We start from the raw sequence: 17,592 nt of genomic DNA on the forward strand, positions 1-17,592 counted from the left end.
CAATTTCGATGAGCTTGTGCAAATTGTAGCCTCAGTTTCCTGTTCTTAGCTGAAAGGAGTGGCACCCGGTGTGGTCTTCTGCTGCTGTAGCCCATCTGCCTCAAAGTTCCACGTACTGTGCGTTCAGAGATGCTCTTCTGCCTACCTTGGTTGTAACGGTTGGCTATTTGAGTCACTGTTGCCTTTCTATCAGCTCGAACCAGTCTGCGCATTCTCCTCTGACCTCTGGCATCAACAAGGCATTTCCGCCTACAGAACTGCCGCTCACTGGATGTTTTTTCTTTTTCGGACCATTCTCTGTAAACCCTAGAGATGGTTGTGCGTGAAAATCCCAGTAGATCAGCAGTTTCTGAAATACTCAGACCAGCCCTTCTGGCACCAACAACCATGCCACGTTCAAAGGCCCTCAAATCACCTTTCTTCCCCATACTGATGCTCGGTTTGAACTGCAGGAGATTGTCTTGACCATGTCTACATGCCTAAATGCACTGAGTTGCCGCCATGTGATTGGCTGATTAGAAATTAAGTGGTAACGTGCAGTTGGACAGGTGTACCTAATAAAGTGGCCGGTGAGTGTAGATACAAACGCAATTGCAAATATTCACATGGCTTCTCCCCTGTGTGAGTTCTTTGATGCTCAACAAGATTTGATTTAACAGTAAAAACATTTTCCACATTCTGAACATGAAAAAAGGCTTCTCCACTGTGTGAAATCTTTGATGGTAAAGAATATTTGATTTTACAGTAAAACATTTCCCACATTCCGAACATGAAAATGGCTTCTCCCCTGTGTAAATTTTCTGATGACGAACAACAGATGATTTTCGAGTAAAACTTCTTCCACAGTCTGATTATAAAAATGCCCTCTCCCCTATAAGATATTTTTTGTGAGTAAAACATTTTTCCTGTTGTAAATATAAAAACTGAGTCTTTCCTGTATTTGCTTTTTGATGTTCATCATATTTTCTTTAAATGTCAGCTTGCTGTGATGAGCTTCACGACGCCACCATAGAACAATGCCAAAATTTACCTTAGGGAGGGACCACAGCTTATAGAACCTTCCTCCCGAAGGCTAGGTCTTCGCTGCTCTGAAGCTGAAATCTGTAATGGCGAGTGAATATTGTGATGTCCATATTTTACATATTTGTTCTAGGGAAGTTGAAGCTCTTTCAGCCCAGGATGTAGAAATGGATCTAGTAGCGTGAGGTTTAATCAATAAGGGAGATGGTAAATTATAGGCCTTAATGATGGCTCCTCTAATCCATTTTACCAGGGCACACCATTTGCCTTACTTACATCCCTGGAATCGAATAAAAAAATTTTGACAGGTTGACAGACGTCTAAATATTGCAGGACAGATATTCGGATATCCAGGATATGGAACTTCTCTTCCAGATCATTTTTTAAATTTTCACAAAAAAAAGGAAGAACGATGTCTTGGGATCAGTGGTAATCTGAAACCACCTTAGGTAGGAAGTTAGGATCTGTATTCAGGATTATCCTATCTTGGATAACACAGTAGGGACAGGCTATGGTTAGATCCTGGAGCTCACGTATCCACCTTACTGAGGAGATGGCAACTAAGAAAGCAGTCTTAAAGGAGGGTAGTCTCAAAGGAGATCTAGAAAGACGTTCCAAGACTACATTTAAATGCCACGGCGGATGAATATTTTATAGGGTAGGAATAATTCTTGAAGCCGCTTTTATAAATCTCTTGATCCCAAATGTATGTCAGATGTCGGCACTTTCATGCACGCTGTGTGGTCATGCCCTAAAATACAAGCCTTTTGGCGTTCAGTCTTACAATTTCTATCCGATCACTTTGACCTTCCTTTTGTCTGCACCCCTTCTGTTTGTCTGTTAGGTGTTATCAATGGGATCACACAAAACAAATACTATAGGGTATTTATTAGATTTCTTTTATTCTGTGCCAAAAAAATCATAGCCATTGAATGGAAATGCACGGATGTCCCTTCCCTGGCCTGCTGGAAACAGATGGTTAATAAATATTTCCCGCTATACGAGGCCCTGTATGAACATCGCAAATGCCCCAAGAAATTTAAGAAGATATGGATTCACTGGCTCATGCTGGACGAAACGGCAGACATTTAATCCTTTTGTGGGGTCTGTCGGTTGGGGGAGAGGGAGGTGAGGCACTGTTTTTGTGTTGTATGCTTGGGTGTGTGTGGTGTTTTTTGTGGTTTCTGTTCCATCTATTTCAAATCAACCAGTACGGCCGCTTTGTGGCAGTTTAAGCTTTTAAGATACACTTCAGTTATTGCCCTTTTATACTTCGTTATTGTCATTATGGCTTATTCTGCTGCATTGTGTTTCCTATTGATGTGTATCTGCTTGCCATGTGACAGACGTATTGTGTCTGGTTTCCCTCTGTATGTTTTTCTTATATGGAAAAAAAAAAAGTCTAAATAAATTCTTTAAAAAAAATAAAATAAATCTCTTGATCCAACGATGATCGGCTAGGTTGGTATCATGCATAGCGGATAAAGCAGAAACTCGAACTTTAAGGATAGCAGGTTTAAGACCTTTAACCAAACCTGCCTGCAAGAAGTCCAGAATTTGAGGTATGTTGAGTGGTGATGGCATCTGAGGTGGAGAATTTCCACACTTTCAAATATATCTTTGCTGTGGCTGGTTTCCTGTTTTTCCATGAGCGAGGAAATCACTGCATCTGAAAGTCCGCTATTCTTAAGAATGGACTTTTGAGGACCCAGACAGAAAGGTGAAGATGAACTGGGTTTGGATGATATACCGGATCCAGATGTAGAAGGTCCTGTAGAAGAGGGAGATGTAGCGGATGGTCTATCGCTAACTTATGGAGAAGACCAAACCAACTACTCTTGGACCAATAAGAGACAATTAGTATTACAGTGGTCCTTTCTGTTAGGATCTTCTGTAGGACCTTTGGCTTGCTAAAAGGACCACGGTTGGTCTAGAGCATCTACTGCTAACAGTCCATCTTTCAGATTTAGTGAAAAAAAGATGTGCACTTTCCAGTTCCAGGTAGTGAACGGGTCTATCTCAGGTACTTCCCAGTGAGAGGTGGCCTGATTAAAAATGGCATTCTTCAGAGACCACTCGCCTGGATCTATGATGTTCCTGTTGAGGAAGTCCGCTTGAATAATCATTGTTCCCCTGAGGTGGGTAACAGACAGAGATCTGATGTTTTCTTCTGTCCAGGAAAAAATCTTATCCGATAGGGACTGCAATGCGGTCACCTTTGAGCTGCCCTGGCGCCTTAGATTGGATACAGCTGACATGTTGTCCGTTAACACATGAATGTGTGCCTCCCGTATCTTGCACTTCTTTTTCCAGATTCTAAAAATTAGGTTCCCTCTTTTGTCTGCTGGGAAAACACATCTGTAATTTTGAGTCCACCAATATTCCCAGGAATACTTTCTGGTGAGACTGGGTTAAATCAGATTTTTTTTAGATTGATTATCGAGTCTACTGATCTCAGTAGTGACTGAGCCGTCTGGAGATCCTCCTGTAGTTTCTGGGTATATTCTGAAATCAGAAGAAGGTCGTCCAAGTATGCGATGATGTTGATTCCCTTCAGATGAAGGTACGAAATTACCTCTCCCATGATGCTTTAAAAAAATGTTTGGAGTTGAAGAGATCCCAAAAGGAAGCGCTGTAAACTGAAAGTGTTTTATCTTCCCTTCCTTACAAATCTTTGGTGTAAAAGATTAATCGGCATATGGTAATAGGCACCTTGAAGATCTAGAGAGACCATTAAGGTGCTGACTCCGATCAAGAGGGTAGTGGATCTTATAGACTCCATCTTGAATCATTTGTATTTTATGTATCTGTTCAGATTTATTATTAGTAGATAAGAGCCGTTGGGCTTCTGGGCTAAAAGAAGGTTGGAGCAATGAGCCATTTTTCATTCTTTCTTGGGAACTGGTTGAACTACTTCTTGGGAAATGAGTTTTTTTTACACTGGACACCAACTCCTTTTGGAGGGAGGTTGAGAACTGTCGGGAAACATGATACTTCTCTGGAGGACGTTGAGAGAACTGTATCCTTCCTTCATGATGCTCAGTATCCATTGATTCTTAGTGATGGTGGTCCAGGTGTCCAGAAAACCCGACAATCTCCCTCCTGATTTGCAAGTGTCATTGCTTCTCTTTGGAGGAAAAATGTTCTACCCCTTGTCTTCTTTTGGATAACTTCATTGTAGTTATCCTGGAATCTGGGTGTCCGGTATGGTTCCTTTTTTTTTTTACTGTTTTGCCCTCTGGTAGAGATCTTTTCTTATCTGCGGAATTTCCCAGGATTTTATCCAGGGCTGACCCTATTTACCTTCGAATGGGATACCGCAGAGCTTAGACAATGAGATATTGTCTCCTGACCAGTTTTTTTTGTGACAAGGCTCTCCTGGCCGAATTGTTTAAGGCCCCGTCTTTCGCTGCTATGCGAACAGACTCTGCAGAAGAATGTGCTAAGAAGGTAATCAAGTCTTTTAAGAGTGGAAGAGAAGCAAGAATTTGCTCTCACGGTTCTGGTCTCCGAGATGCTCCTCTAATTGGTTAATCCAAACTTGCATTGCTCTTGCAACATACGTTGCTGCAAATCTTCATCCTTGAAGGGTAACGGCTCCTTATTTCTTCTCAGGATCTGCCACTCATGTGCTATTCAAGTTTGTAAGGTTTTGTGAACAGAGAAAACTAATTTCTTTTTAGATTTAAGACCAGCAAATAATTCATCTTGAACTGTCATCTCTTCCTGGCTGTCCTCTTCTTAAGAAGCTGGCTCGGGGCTTTGTCTGTATTGATTTGTATTTGAAAATTTCTTTAGTAAAGAAGCCGCTGTTTACTGTGAACCCTGACTGTCTGGACTTTTTTCCCATTGGGGTGCACCACGCCTTACCATCCCATCAACAAAGCAGCAACACGTGGCAACATCTCGACAATGTCTGGGGGCCGAGCACTGGAAACACTACAACCCCGGGCGCTGCGCACAACTGACTGCTTAGGGGACATAAGTGTGTGTGGGGGGGGGGGGGGGGTGTGCATTCAACATGGATTTTAAAATTTGAATACAGCTGTGACAAAATGATCCATCTACCCTCCATGTCTGTTCAGTGCAGATGGTATCAGGTAGTGATTAAAGAGAAGGAGGGGGAGAGGGGGCAACCTTGTGTCGATATCGAAAGGCAAAGTGAAGATATCGAAAGGCAAAGTATTATGGTGCGTTTACACAGAGATTTATCTAATCTGTCTCTCTCTGTGTGAAAAAGGCACCATGAAGTCTGTTAATCTGGAGTTGCCGTAAGTTTCTGTATAAGCTATAATATATTGGGAGAATATAGGGCCAAACCGTCTACCCTGAATAGTGGTGGGAATAAAGGGCCATGAGGTCTTGTCGGAGGCCTTTCCTGCATCTACACTAAGTATAATGGTCAAAGGTCATGAGGGGTCGTGAATTTGATCACTTATAAATTCTTGACTCTAGTAACAAGCACTCGAGCATTATAGTTCTCGCTGAACATTACTGTCAGTCATTACCGAGCCATGTCTGTGAGCGCTGGGACTTTCTGTGTTTGGTCTCTTTTTTTAACAGAGAAAAGACCAAATATCGTCACAAAGGGAAAAAGGCGCACAGCTCTGCCGAATGTATAACGCTGATTTAAAGATAGAATTTTTTTTTTAAAATAAAGTGAGTATATTACGTAGCTGCTAAATAAAGCAGCAACAGCAGCACAGGAAAATGAAAAAGAAATTGATGCAGTGCTCGCCTCACCAAACCGGACCCAGGTTTGTATGAATCCAGAGAATGCAGCAACAGACAGCACTTCAAATCAAAGGAGTGTTTTATTTTCACCGGAGTGTGACGGTTCGGCTCAACAATAGCAGCCTTGAGAGAGGCTGCTATTGTTGAGCCGAAATGTCCTACTTTCTTAACATAGATGTTAGTGATCACCACCCCTGTCGATTTTTAAAAAACTTTTTTGCAACAGGTACCGGCGGGACTGTGATGTATATTAAAATTTATTCTGAATGATAACATAGCTGGAAAACTGACAGGACACAGAGCTTATAATATTCCACACAGAATAGTTACAGCCGGAGACTGAGGAGAATGTGTGACTGTTCTCTGCATTTAGTGGTCACTACTCACCTGGGCGATTACCTGTAGTGATGTCCTCCTTATACTGCTCATCACTGCTGTCATCTGTCTCTTCTTCTTCTTCTTTTACCCATATGTCTGTGGCATTCCTAGAGTTCAGATGTTTCCCCATAGGAATGTCTCCCTTATACTGCTCATCACTGCTGTCATCTGTCTCCTCTTCTTCTTCTTTTACTACTTTGTCCATAGCAATTTTATGGTTCAGATCCTCCACTATAGTAATTTCCTCCTTATACTGCTCATCACTGCTCACAACTGTCTCTGGAGCATTAATATTGCTCCCATCTTCCCCCTGATTCATAAGATGTGAGAGAAATATTGTAAAAAGACAGTAGAAGTCAGGTGGAATGTACAGATCATAGGGAACATCTCCATCTACCTGATCCTGATCCTGTGGGAGAAGAGGATGGGGACATCTCTCTGGTGCTGTTCTCTTACTGGATCTGACTGGAGGGAACACATACAGAGACTGAATTCATTCTTTCCATCCAGATAATACAGAGAGGAGGTGTGTATATAGTCCTGTCTATTACCTGCTGATGGGAGGGGCTGCTGATCCTCCAGCATCACATCCTTGTACTGATCCTTGTGTCCTTCTACATACTCCCACTCCTCCATGGAGAAATAGACCGCCACGTCCTGACACCTTATAGGAACCTGACACACACAATGATCACACAGTCATCCCCCCCACCCCTCCAGTGGTGTTACTGTATAATGTCCCAGCATTCCCAGCAGCCACAGTCTCACCTCTCCACTCAGCAGCTCCACCATCTTGTTGGTGACTTCTAGGATCTTCTCTTCCTTCATTTCCTCATGTATCAGGGGCCCCGGGATTGGGCTCAGGGTTCTTCCCCATCCTTCACACCCAGGGGCCCCACAGCGCCCACTAGAGGACTTCTTCACTACTGTGTAATCCTGTGTATGGAGAGACACATTACTATCACTCCATCCATTCCCAGAATCCCTCACCTCTCCAGTCCTATCCATCTGTTATTCCATAGATAAGAATGATGTCATGATGACATCACTCCCAGAATCCCTCACCTCTCCAGTCCTATTGATAAGACTAGGTGATATGATTTGGCCTACTTGCACCGTACCTATATGACTACACCTATATAGAGTGCCCACTGAGATAGAAGATGATCACAGCGTGACAGAGAGATGGAAAGGAATGCTGGCAGCACACCATTGAGCACAGCTCCTTGAACTTATCATCTTAGTCATAATACAAAGCTAGGAAGAGACACTTATCTATAAACAACTTATGGTAAACAATACATTGTGCCAGCCTGACTGCGCAGTACAGGAAGCTGCTGACCATTTATGGACTGACCTACCAGAGTGTGACATGTATGTGTCTTGTGACTTTGAACCCCGCCTGTATTGAATGTTTGCATATTTCTTGTGAATACACTACGCATGAGTAGTACCGCCCCATATTCTGTCTATAAAAGTAAACACAAATTAAGAAAGGGGGCGCTTCCCAAACTTACATTACCGATACGTACATCAGATGTCTGTGTCCGTGATTTTAAGGTGTCCTATACCTGGGTTGTGATTTGTCTCCATAGAGGCAGGACAACATCTAAATTAAGTCTTGTCACTATCCATCTGTTATTCCATAGATAAGAATGATGTCATGATGACATCACTCCCAGAATCCCTCACCTCTCCAGTAAGCAGGAAGAGTATGTGTAGGGTGAGGGTTATTATCCTCTCGGCCATCTTGTCTCTGTCTCTCTCCATGGTTGATGGTTCGGTCTCTTATATAGAAGATATCAGCAGAGGATCCTGGAGAGATGAATAGAAAGTAGAGGATACAATGGATAATAAAGAATGGGAAGAAAAAGTACAACAAACCCGGCACAGCGATAGGAAGAAACAAGTTATGAATGTGTAAAGATGTTTGAGCTCCTGTGATGCATCATAGAAAGAAAACTTCATTCTCACAACTCAGCTAATGTCTAATGGGCCCTGGTGCAAGAGGTCAAGAGGCTTTTTAAATGCATATAATGGCAGATTTGGCTAATAAACCCAATTACAAAGTTTTTTAAAATCACCTGGACTATTGATTTCTGCAAAAAAAAAAAAAAAAAAAAATGACAGGGACTCTTTAAAGGGAACCTGTCACCCCCCGTGCCGGGGTGACAGGCTCCCAACCCCCCGTTAGAGCCCCCTATACTCACCTAATCCCGCCGGGTCCGCTTCTGGAGGTGGTCGGGTGATGAAGATCTCAGCCTCTGCAGCCCGGCGCGCGCGCTGAGAGATGAGTCCAACACCCATAGAGAATGACAGGAGAGTCCAGCGCTCCGTCATTCTCTATGAGCGTTGGACTCATCTCTCAGCGCGCGCACCGGGCTGCAGCGGCTGAGATCTTCATCACCCGACCACCTCCAGAAGCGGACCCGGCGGGATTAGGTGAGTATAGGGGGCTCTAACGGGGGGTCGGGAGCCTGTCACCCCAGCAAGGGGGGTGACAGGTTCCCTTTAAGCTAAGTTGAAAAACCAAACCCAACCTGGAGACCAGAGTAGTGCTGTCTCAGGAAGAAAGTGGTGATGGTGGAAGCCCAGCAACACCAAGACCACCATTAAAGATGACCATCAAAGTGTCTGATATTTAATCTTTGAGGAGTTTATAAAATGTACTCGTGTAGCCGCCAGGCCCAGGTGCCTTAGAGTTTTTAGGAGAGGCAATGGTTTCCTTATTGTTGGTCGAAAAGATGGGGGCATTATGAAAGTTGAGTTGTTCTGGCGTCTTACAGGGAACTTTATCGAGAAGTGTATCATGACATGACAGCTGCATTTAAATGTCCTCATTAGCCCCATCCCTGGTGTCTAGTGGTTGGATATCCCCCCTGTGATGCGATTGCAGAAGGGGGATCAGTTCTACTGGCCAGGCCGGTCAGAATGATCCCAAGCTGATAGCAGCTCTGCAATCAGTGCATCTGGTCTGCTGCAGACCAGAGTAATAGAACATTCAGTTTATTTTTTAAAAGGTTTTAATTTTTTTAAAGTCATCAAATAAAATAAAAGTTATGCAAGTTACGTATCGCTGTAATCACATCAACTTGAGGAGCATGTATAACATATCAGTTTTACCATAGGGTTAATGGCGTACACACAAACACCACCACCCCCCCCCCCCCCCATATAAAAAATATTGCGTTTTATTTCCAGTTCCACCAAGCTCTGATCATCAGTAACTTGCCCACGAACTGCTACACCGGACCGGTAAGATTACACTATCACCAGCGAACTGCTACATCGGACTGGTAAGATCACAAGCTACACAGCAAGTGGGGTGACCCACTGGGGTAGTAGTTGTTAGTGATGGTAGGTAGGATCCGGGTAGCCAGATGTTAGGTCACGGTTATGGGCACGAGGGGAGCTGACTAACCCACGGGAACCTGACCATGCGGGGCCCCAACTATTCTTCGTTGCCCTTAGTCAAGGCACCAATAACTAGACCAATGCCAGGGTTCAGAAACAACAGTGGTTGTGCGTTTATTAACACGGAATTTGTCAATAGCAACAGTCTCTCTGGATGCAACCAGGAATAAGCAAACTTGCATATAGCTAAGCAGATGGGTGATGCTGCAATAGGCCGTGGTGTGACAGCGTTACTTTGAAAGGAATCTTGACGGAGAATGAGGGTAGTAGTTCCCTGAGAATGATGCTGGGCTGAATAGACTGAATAGAATACTTGCTGTTGATGATGAGGAGGAGATAGTGACTTGAGAACGGCACCCAGATCTTGAATAAACTTAAGAATCTTGAAGAGGAGACTGGTCAGGAGTGGACCGGAATCTGTCTATGGAACAGGGGAGCGGATCACCCTGAGTTGCGGCCTTGTTTGGAAGCAGCGGAGCACGTTCTCCCTCCTGAAGGTGGAGGAGAGAACAACACAACCTCCTCTCTTGAAGGTAGAGAGAAGACGACTGAGGTTGGAAGGAAGTGACTAACTGACCCCAGCCAAAAGCTTTAACGGCTATTGGGGTTACTATGGCAGCCGGGAAAGTCACATGACACTGGCCGGTTGCATCATCACACCATTAAATAACAGGCAACTGAATATACATAGGAAAGCATGAGAAATACCAGACTTGAACACTGGGGGGCAACATAACACAACCCGTTTGCAGTAGCCATTAACCCCTTAGTGACCGCCGATACGGCTTTTTACGGCGGTCACTAATGGTCCTTATTCTGCTGCCATCAGCTTTTTACGGCGATGGCAGAGAATAAGGTTGCGGGGCCGGGACGGCCCCCACCCCATCCCCCCGGCTACCGAAGGTAGCTGAGGGGTTGGGGCAGTGTGTGGGGTCCGTCCCGCCCCCCCCCCCCTTACCGACGATCGCCGCTATTAACGTTATAGCGGCGGCTGTCGGTAAAGGGGATTACCGGTGCTGCCGCCGCTTTTCATCTCCCCCCGCCGTGAATCTACGGCGGGGGGAGATGAAATAAATGTCCCCCAGACCTCAGATCAGCCCCCCCTAGTAGGGCGATCACTAACCCCCCTCCCCCGGCGGCCATAATTTCCAAGATGGCCGCCGCCATCGCTGTGAACCGACTAATGTCTGTTCACAGCGATGGAAAAGTTAAAATGAATGAAAGCCCCATGCTCTCCGCCACCGGAGGTAGCGGAGAGCATGGGGCAGTGATCGGGGACCCCCCCTGTGGGGTCCCGGTACAAGAGATCAGCGGTATATACTATATAACGCTGATCGCTTGTACCATGTGCTCCCGGCACTTTTTATCCCCTGTCACCATATATGATTGGTGACAGGGGATAAAAAGTGATGTCCCCCCACCCCCCCTGTCACCCCCGTCCCCCGTCACCCCCCCCCCTTCCCCATATACTCACCTGCTCCTGGAGCTCCGTCCTCCTCGACGTCCTGGCTGGTTATGAAGTGCGCATGCGCTTCACAACCAGCCAACTCTGAAAATTTTAAGTGACAGAGACCAATTTGGTCTCTGTCACTGAACTATGATTACTGTGATAGAAAATATCACAGTAATCATAGTAATACAGTGAAAATGAATATGTAAAGTATAAAAAGTGACAAACATACAAAAAAATAAAACACACACTTTTTATTATAGTAATAATTGCAGTTTACTCCCAAATTACCCCTAACCCCTCCCCAGATTACCCGTAACCACCACACGTTGCCCGTAACCACCGCACGTTGCCAGTAACCACCGCACGTTGCCCGTAACCACCGCAAATTGCCAGTGACCCCCTCCAGATTGCCCGTAACCACCCCAAATTACATGTAACCACCCCAGATTACCTATAAGCACTTCAGTTTATCAGTAACAATCCCAGATTGTCTGTAACCCTTCCAGGTTGCACATAACCCCCCCAGGTTCCCCGTAATTATCCCAGATTGCACGTAACCACCGCATGTTGCCTCTGACCACCACACGTCGCCTCTGACCACCACACGTCCCTTTGACCACCACACGTCGCCTCTGACCACCCCAAATTGCCAATGACCCCCTCCAGATTGCGGTGCCCATGTCAGATTACAGGTACCCACCCCAGATTGCCTATAAGAACTTCAGTTTATCCGTAACCACCCCACATTGCCCGTAACCACTCCACGTTGCCCGTAACCACCCCAGATTGTCAGTAAGCACTGCAGGTTGCCCGTAACCACCCCACGTTGCCCGTATCCACCCCAGATTGTCTGTAAGCACTGCAGGTTGCCAGTAACCACCCCACGTTGCCCGTAACCACCCCAGATTGTCTGTAAGCACTGCAGGTTGCCCGTAACCACCCCACGTTGCCCGTATCCACCCCAGATTGTCTGTAAGCACTGCAGGTTGCCCGTAACCACCCCACGTTTCCCGTAACCATCCCAGATTGTCTGTAAGCACAGCAGGTTGCCCGTAACCAGCCCACGTTGCCCGTAACCAGCCCACGTTGCCTGTAACAAGCCCACGTTGCCTGTAACCACCCCACGTTGCCGTAACCACCCCACGTTGCCCGTATCCACCCCAGATTGTCTGTAAGCACTGCAGGTTTCCAGTAACCACCCCACGTTGCCCGTAACCACCCCAGATTGTCTGTAAGCACTGCAGGTTGCCCGTAACCACCCCACGTTGCCCGTATCCACCCCAGATTGTCTGTAAGCACTGCAGGTTGCCCGTAACCACCCCACGTTTCCCGTAACCATCCCAGATTGTCTGTAAGCACAGCAGGTTGCCCGTAACCAGCCCACGTTGCCCGTAACCAGCCCACGTTGCCTGTAACAAGCCCACGTTGCCTGTAACCACCCCACGTTGCCGTAACCACAGCAGGTTGCCCGTGACCACCACACGTTGCCCATAACCACCACACGTTGCTCGTAACCACCCCACGTTGCCTGTAACCACCCCAGGTTGCCGTAACCACAGCAGGTTGCCCGTGACCACCCCATGTTGTCCGTAACCACCCCAGATTACCTGTAACCACCTCAGGTTGCTCATAACCACCCCAGGCTGTCCGTAACCACCCCACATTACCTGTAATCTCATTTTTTTATTCTATTTTAGTAACTGCGCTATTCTAATAACCATTACTAGCTGCGGTTTTGCTCCTGTAAATTGGCGCTCCTTCCCTTCTGAGCCCTGCTGTGTGCCCATACAGTGGTTTATGCCCACATATGAGGTACCGTTGTACTCAGGAGAACCTGCGTTACAGATTTTGGGGTACGTTTTCTCTCCTGTTCCTCGTCAAATTGAGAAATTTCAAACTAAACCAACATATTATTGGAAAAATTCGAGTTTTTCATTTTTACTGGCCAATTTTGAATACTTTCCTCTAATACCTGTGGGGTAAAAATGGTCACCACACCCCAAGATGAATTCTTTGAGGGGTGCACTTTCCAAAATGGGGTGACTTTTGGGGGGAATCTATTCTGCTGACACTACAGGGGCTCTGCAAACGCACCTGGCGCTCAGAAACTTCTTCAGAAAAATCTGCACTGAAAATGCTAATTGGCGCTCCTTCCCTTCTGAGCCTGGCTGTGTGCCCATGCAGTGGTTTATGCCCACATATGGGGTACCGTTCTACTCAGGAGAACCTGCTTTACATATATTGGGGTGACATTTCTCTCCTGTTCCTCGTGAAATTGAGAAATTTCAAACTAAAGGAACATATTATTGGAAAAATTCGAGTTTTTCATTTTTACTGTCTACTTTTGAATACTTTCCTCAAATACCTGTGGGGTCAAAATGCTCACCACACCCCAAAATAAATTCTTTGAGGGGTGCACTTTCCAAAATGGAGTGACTTATTGGGAGATTTTACTCTGCGGACTCTAAAGGGGCTCTGCAAACGCACCTGGCGCTCAGAAACTTCTTCAGCAAAATCTGCATTGAAAAAGCTAATTGGCGCTCCCTTCCTTCTGAGCCCGGCTGTGTGCCCATACAGTGGTTTACGCCCACATATGGGGTACCGTTGTACTCAAGAGAACCTGCATTACAAATTTTGGGGTGCTTTTTCTCTCATATTCCTTTTGAAAATGAGAAACTTTAATCTAAACGTATATATTATTGGAAAAGTAAAATGTTCCATTTTTTTACTGTTTAATTGTGAATACTTTCCTCCAGCCCCTGTAGGGTTAAAATGCTCATTATACCCCTAGATTAATTCTTTAAGGTGTGTAGTTTCCAAAATGGGGTCACTTATGGGGGTTTTCAGGATACCAGACTTCTAAATCCATTTAAAAAAAGAACTGGTCCCTAAAAAAATCAGTTTTGGAAACTTTCACGAAAATGTGATAATTTGCTGATAAATTTCTAAGCCCCATAACACCCTAAAAAAGTAAAATATGTTTACCAAATTATGCCAGAATAAAGAAGACATATTGGTAATGTGACTTAGTAACTAATTTATGTGCTACGACGTTCTTTTTTTAGAAGCAGAGAATTTCAAAGTTCATAAAATGCAAATTTTTTAAATTTTTCATGATATTTTGATGTTTTTCACAAAAAAAACACAAAGTAGTGACCAAATTTTGCCACTAACATAAAGTGCCATATGTGACGAAAAAACAATCTCAGAATCGCTAGCATACGTTAAAGCATCACTGAGCCATAAGAGCATAAAGTGAGACAGGTCAGATTTTGAAAAATTAGCCTGGTCATTAAGGCCCAAACTAGCTGCAGCACAAAGGGGTTAACCCTTTCCAGTACAGGGACAAGTAAAATACTAATATACACAAAGATATACAGAGATATGGAGATACATAGAGAGAAACCCTCTGTACTGGGACACTGCACAAGCATTATGGATACTGTGAGCTATATGGACATAATAGACTATTAGCTATCTGATTACTGACTATTTGCTACTGGCATATTGCCACAGACATTTTCTTATATAAGATTATAAGATAAGCTTATATAAGATCGCCTGCAATATTATTACATTGTTATTATTACATTGTTTTTATATTTGTATCTATTTTATATCTATATCTGTTTTTTTTACACAAGAGGATTATGAATACAGATTTAAGATATTGTTACAAATAAATCAACATAGTATGCTTTTACTTTGAGGTTCTCTCTCCATTTCCTTTTATGTTTTCCACATAGCCTTAACTTCAGCAGCCACCGCTAATCAAATGCCGAACGCTCACTGTTCGCTCAACTCTATCTGGGAGTGCTTAACCCATTCAGGACCAAGGGCGTAACTGTAAGTACTTTTTTGCGGTGTGTCCCCACTCAAGGACGTACAGTTACGTCCTGAGATAAAACGGGCACAGCGGCTACAGCACTGCCGTTCCGCAGTGGGTCCCGACTGTCAGTGACAGCCAAACACCCGCTACGACCCGCGCTGATCACAGCAGGTAACACTATAGGTGCTGCGATCAGGCTGATCGCAGCAGTTATAGTGTGGAATAGAGTAAGAATCTTCCCTCTATTCCCATGGGGGCTGTGCAGAAGCGATCGCACGGCCCAGATGGTTGCTATGGCACCCGGAGGCTTCTCTAAGGCTTCCTGTGTCATAGCTACAGTGGCTGAGACTGTTCAGCTTTGCCTAATTTATATAAGGCAATGTAATGTGCCTGTAATCAGGCAATCAGATAGGGATGTCCCCATGGTGGAGCAGTAAAATACAGTATAACAGTAAATAAAACATACACACAAATAAATAAAGTACACAACACATAAAATTCCCGTAGTAATAATAAATGTACAAAAACACTCAAACCCGATTTGTTTGGGGTAATAAGCCTGCTAGAATTAAGAGGAAGACGTTATTTCGACCTAAAGATCAGGGAGGGATCGGACTTCCAGACCTTAGATGCTATTATCTGGCCTCCCACTTGACACGTGCTAGATTGGTGCCGGAAAACAGAGAGAGGAAACCCTGGATCTGGAATGAGCAGGCGTCTTCTCAAATTCCCCTTCAGGTGATCCCATGGATTAATTGCCCGACCATTTCTTCTCTTAAGACACATCCAACCATAGGACCCACTTTGAGAATCTGTGCGGATAAGATGATGCGGAAGCATTTCTTTGATGTGCAATCCCCCCTGGCTCCCATCTTAGGCCAACCAAACTTTCAACCAGGGCTTACTGATCCGGTCTTCAGAAGGTGGGCGGCAGCAGGGAAATGCAGGATTAAAGACTACCTATCTGGGAACTCATGGGTTGATGCAAATACGCTTTTGACATGGGATGACCCCTGCCCTTTGGGTTATTTTCGGGTCGCGCAACTTCGTCACTATCTTTCCTCTCTCCCTACATTGCCGCAGGTCACTAGGGAACTCACATCTTTCCATACTCTATGTTTAGAAAAAGGACCTCTTAGACATACCCTTTCTATTATGTACCAGGTTCAACTGACCTCACCCGAAGAACCCATTCCTGATTTTATTGCTAAATGGGAGGCGGACTTACAGATCACCTTTACTGCGGAGCAGCGCACACTTTTCTTTTGTCTGGCCCATAAGTCGTCAATCAGCTCCAGATTTCAGGACGCAGGCTATAAACTGTTATCACGTTGGTACAGAGTGCCAGCAAAGCTTCATACCCTAATTTCGACAGTTGACCCGATGTGTTGGAGGTGTGGGACTGCTGAGGGTACATTGATGCATATATTCTGGGACTGCCCAGTTCTCTCTTCATTCTGGACCACGGTTATCAGGGTGATACGAGAGGTGACTGGTCTTACCTTGCCCATGGGCTTGCCGCTTTTCCTCCTCCATCACTGCGAGATCCCTCTATGTGAATACAAGCGTTCCCTCCTTAAGTTCCTGGTGATGGCAGCGCGTTCTTGTATTCCCCTATTGTGGAACAGGACCCCCCAACGCTCTCCCTCTGGCTGTCCAAAGTGAACGACCTGATGTACATGGACGACCTGACTTCTAGTGTTCTACATTACAAGGATCGCTTCAAGCGCATTTGGTTTACGTGGATGCAATTTCAAGACACTGACTCCTATAAAGACCTAATGAGAGACTCCTCTTCAGCTTGAGGTCTTGCTCGCTGCTTGCTCTGATTGAGTGCCCCTTACGCCGCTGGGTTCACGGCCCCCCCCCCCCCTCCCCCCCGGACTGACCTCTACCCCCCCCCCTCCCTCTTCCCTCAGTCCTATTCTGCCTTATGTTAATTTCTCTTTTTTGTTACTTTTTGCTTCCCTCTTTTACTATTCCCTTTTTATTATTTACCTATTACTTACTGCTCGCTTTTTCCTACCTTATTTTCCCTGTACGGGGAAACCTCTATCTTTTCTTATTACTTCGGCTCTGGATCTTGATCCTAGGGCTTGTGGTGTGTGTATTGCTTATAATATACACTCACCAGCCACTTTATTAGGTACACCTGTCCAACTGCACGTTACCACTTTATTTCTAATCAGCCAATCACATGGCGGCAACTCAGTGCATTTAGGCATGTAGACATGGTCAAGACAATCTCCTGCAGTTCAAACCGAGCATCAGTATGGGGAAGAAAGGTGATTTGAGTGCCTTTGAATGTGGCATGGTTGTTGGTGCCAGAAGGGCTGGTCTGAGTATTTCAGAAACTGCTGATCTACTGGGATTTTCACGCACAACCATATCTAGGGTTTACAGAAAATGGTCCGAAAAAGAAAAAACATCCAGTGATCGGCAGTTCTGTGGGCGGAAATGCCTTGTTGATGCCAGAGGTCAGAGGAGAATGGGCAGACTGGTTCGAGCTGATAGAAAGGCAACAGTGACTCAAATAGCCAATCGTTACAACCAAGGTAGGCAGAAGAGCATCTCTGAACGCACAGTACGTCCAACTTTGAGGCAGATGGGCTACAGCAGCAGAAGACCACACCGGGTGCCACTCCTTTCAGCTAAGAACAGGAAACTGAGGCTACAATTTGCACAAGCTCATCGAAATTGGACAGTAGAAGATTGGAAAAACGTTGCCTGGTCTGATGAGTCTCGATTTCTGCTGCGACAGATG

General features: G+C 45.1%; 3 protein-coding genes across 4 annotated transcripts in view; 1 reads left to right on the forward strand and 2 right to left on the reverse strand.

Annotated features, from left to right (window-relative positions):
• The window catches only part of LOC138786591 (oocyte zinc finger protein XlCOF7.1-like), a 496,490-nt gene that overhangs the window by 347,828 nt on the left and 131,070 nt on the right, over window positions 1-17,592 (reverse strand). The gene's annotated exons all lie outside the window — the stretch shown is intronic.
• LOC138786766 (gastrula zinc finger protein XlCGF26.1-like) overlaps window positions 1-17,592 on the forward strand; it is a 223,792-nt gene that overhangs the window by 104,381 nt on the left and 101,819 nt on the right. The window lies entirely within an intron of this gene.
• The window catches only part of LOC138787577 (zinc finger protein 271-like), a 40,397-nt gene that overhangs the window by 3,901 nt on the left and 18,904 nt on the right, over window positions 1-17,592 (reverse strand). Inside the window, exons 4-8 of the mRNA XM_069964923.1 lie at window positions 6,154-6,442; window positions 3,101-3,361; window positions 2,627-2,791; window positions 744-847; window positions 606-678 (exon numbers count right to left, since the gene is read on the reverse strand). Coding sequence (XP_069821024.1) covers window positions 606-678; window positions 744-847; window positions 2,627-2,791; window positions 3,101-3,361; window positions 6,154-6,442 — 892 coding nt within the window. The remainder of the gene's footprint in view (window positions 1-605; window positions 679-743; window positions 848-2,626; window positions 2,792-3,100; window positions 3,362-6,153; window positions 6,443-17,592) is intronic.

This window comes from Dendropsophus ebraccatus, chromosome 3 (genome assembly GCF_027789765.1).
Source record: "Dendropsophus ebraccatus isolate aDenEbr1 chromosome 3, aDenEbr1.pat, whole genome shotgun sequence".
NCBI lineage: Eukaryota > Metazoa > Chordata > Amphibia > Anura > Hylidae > Dendropsophus > Dendropsophus ebraccatus.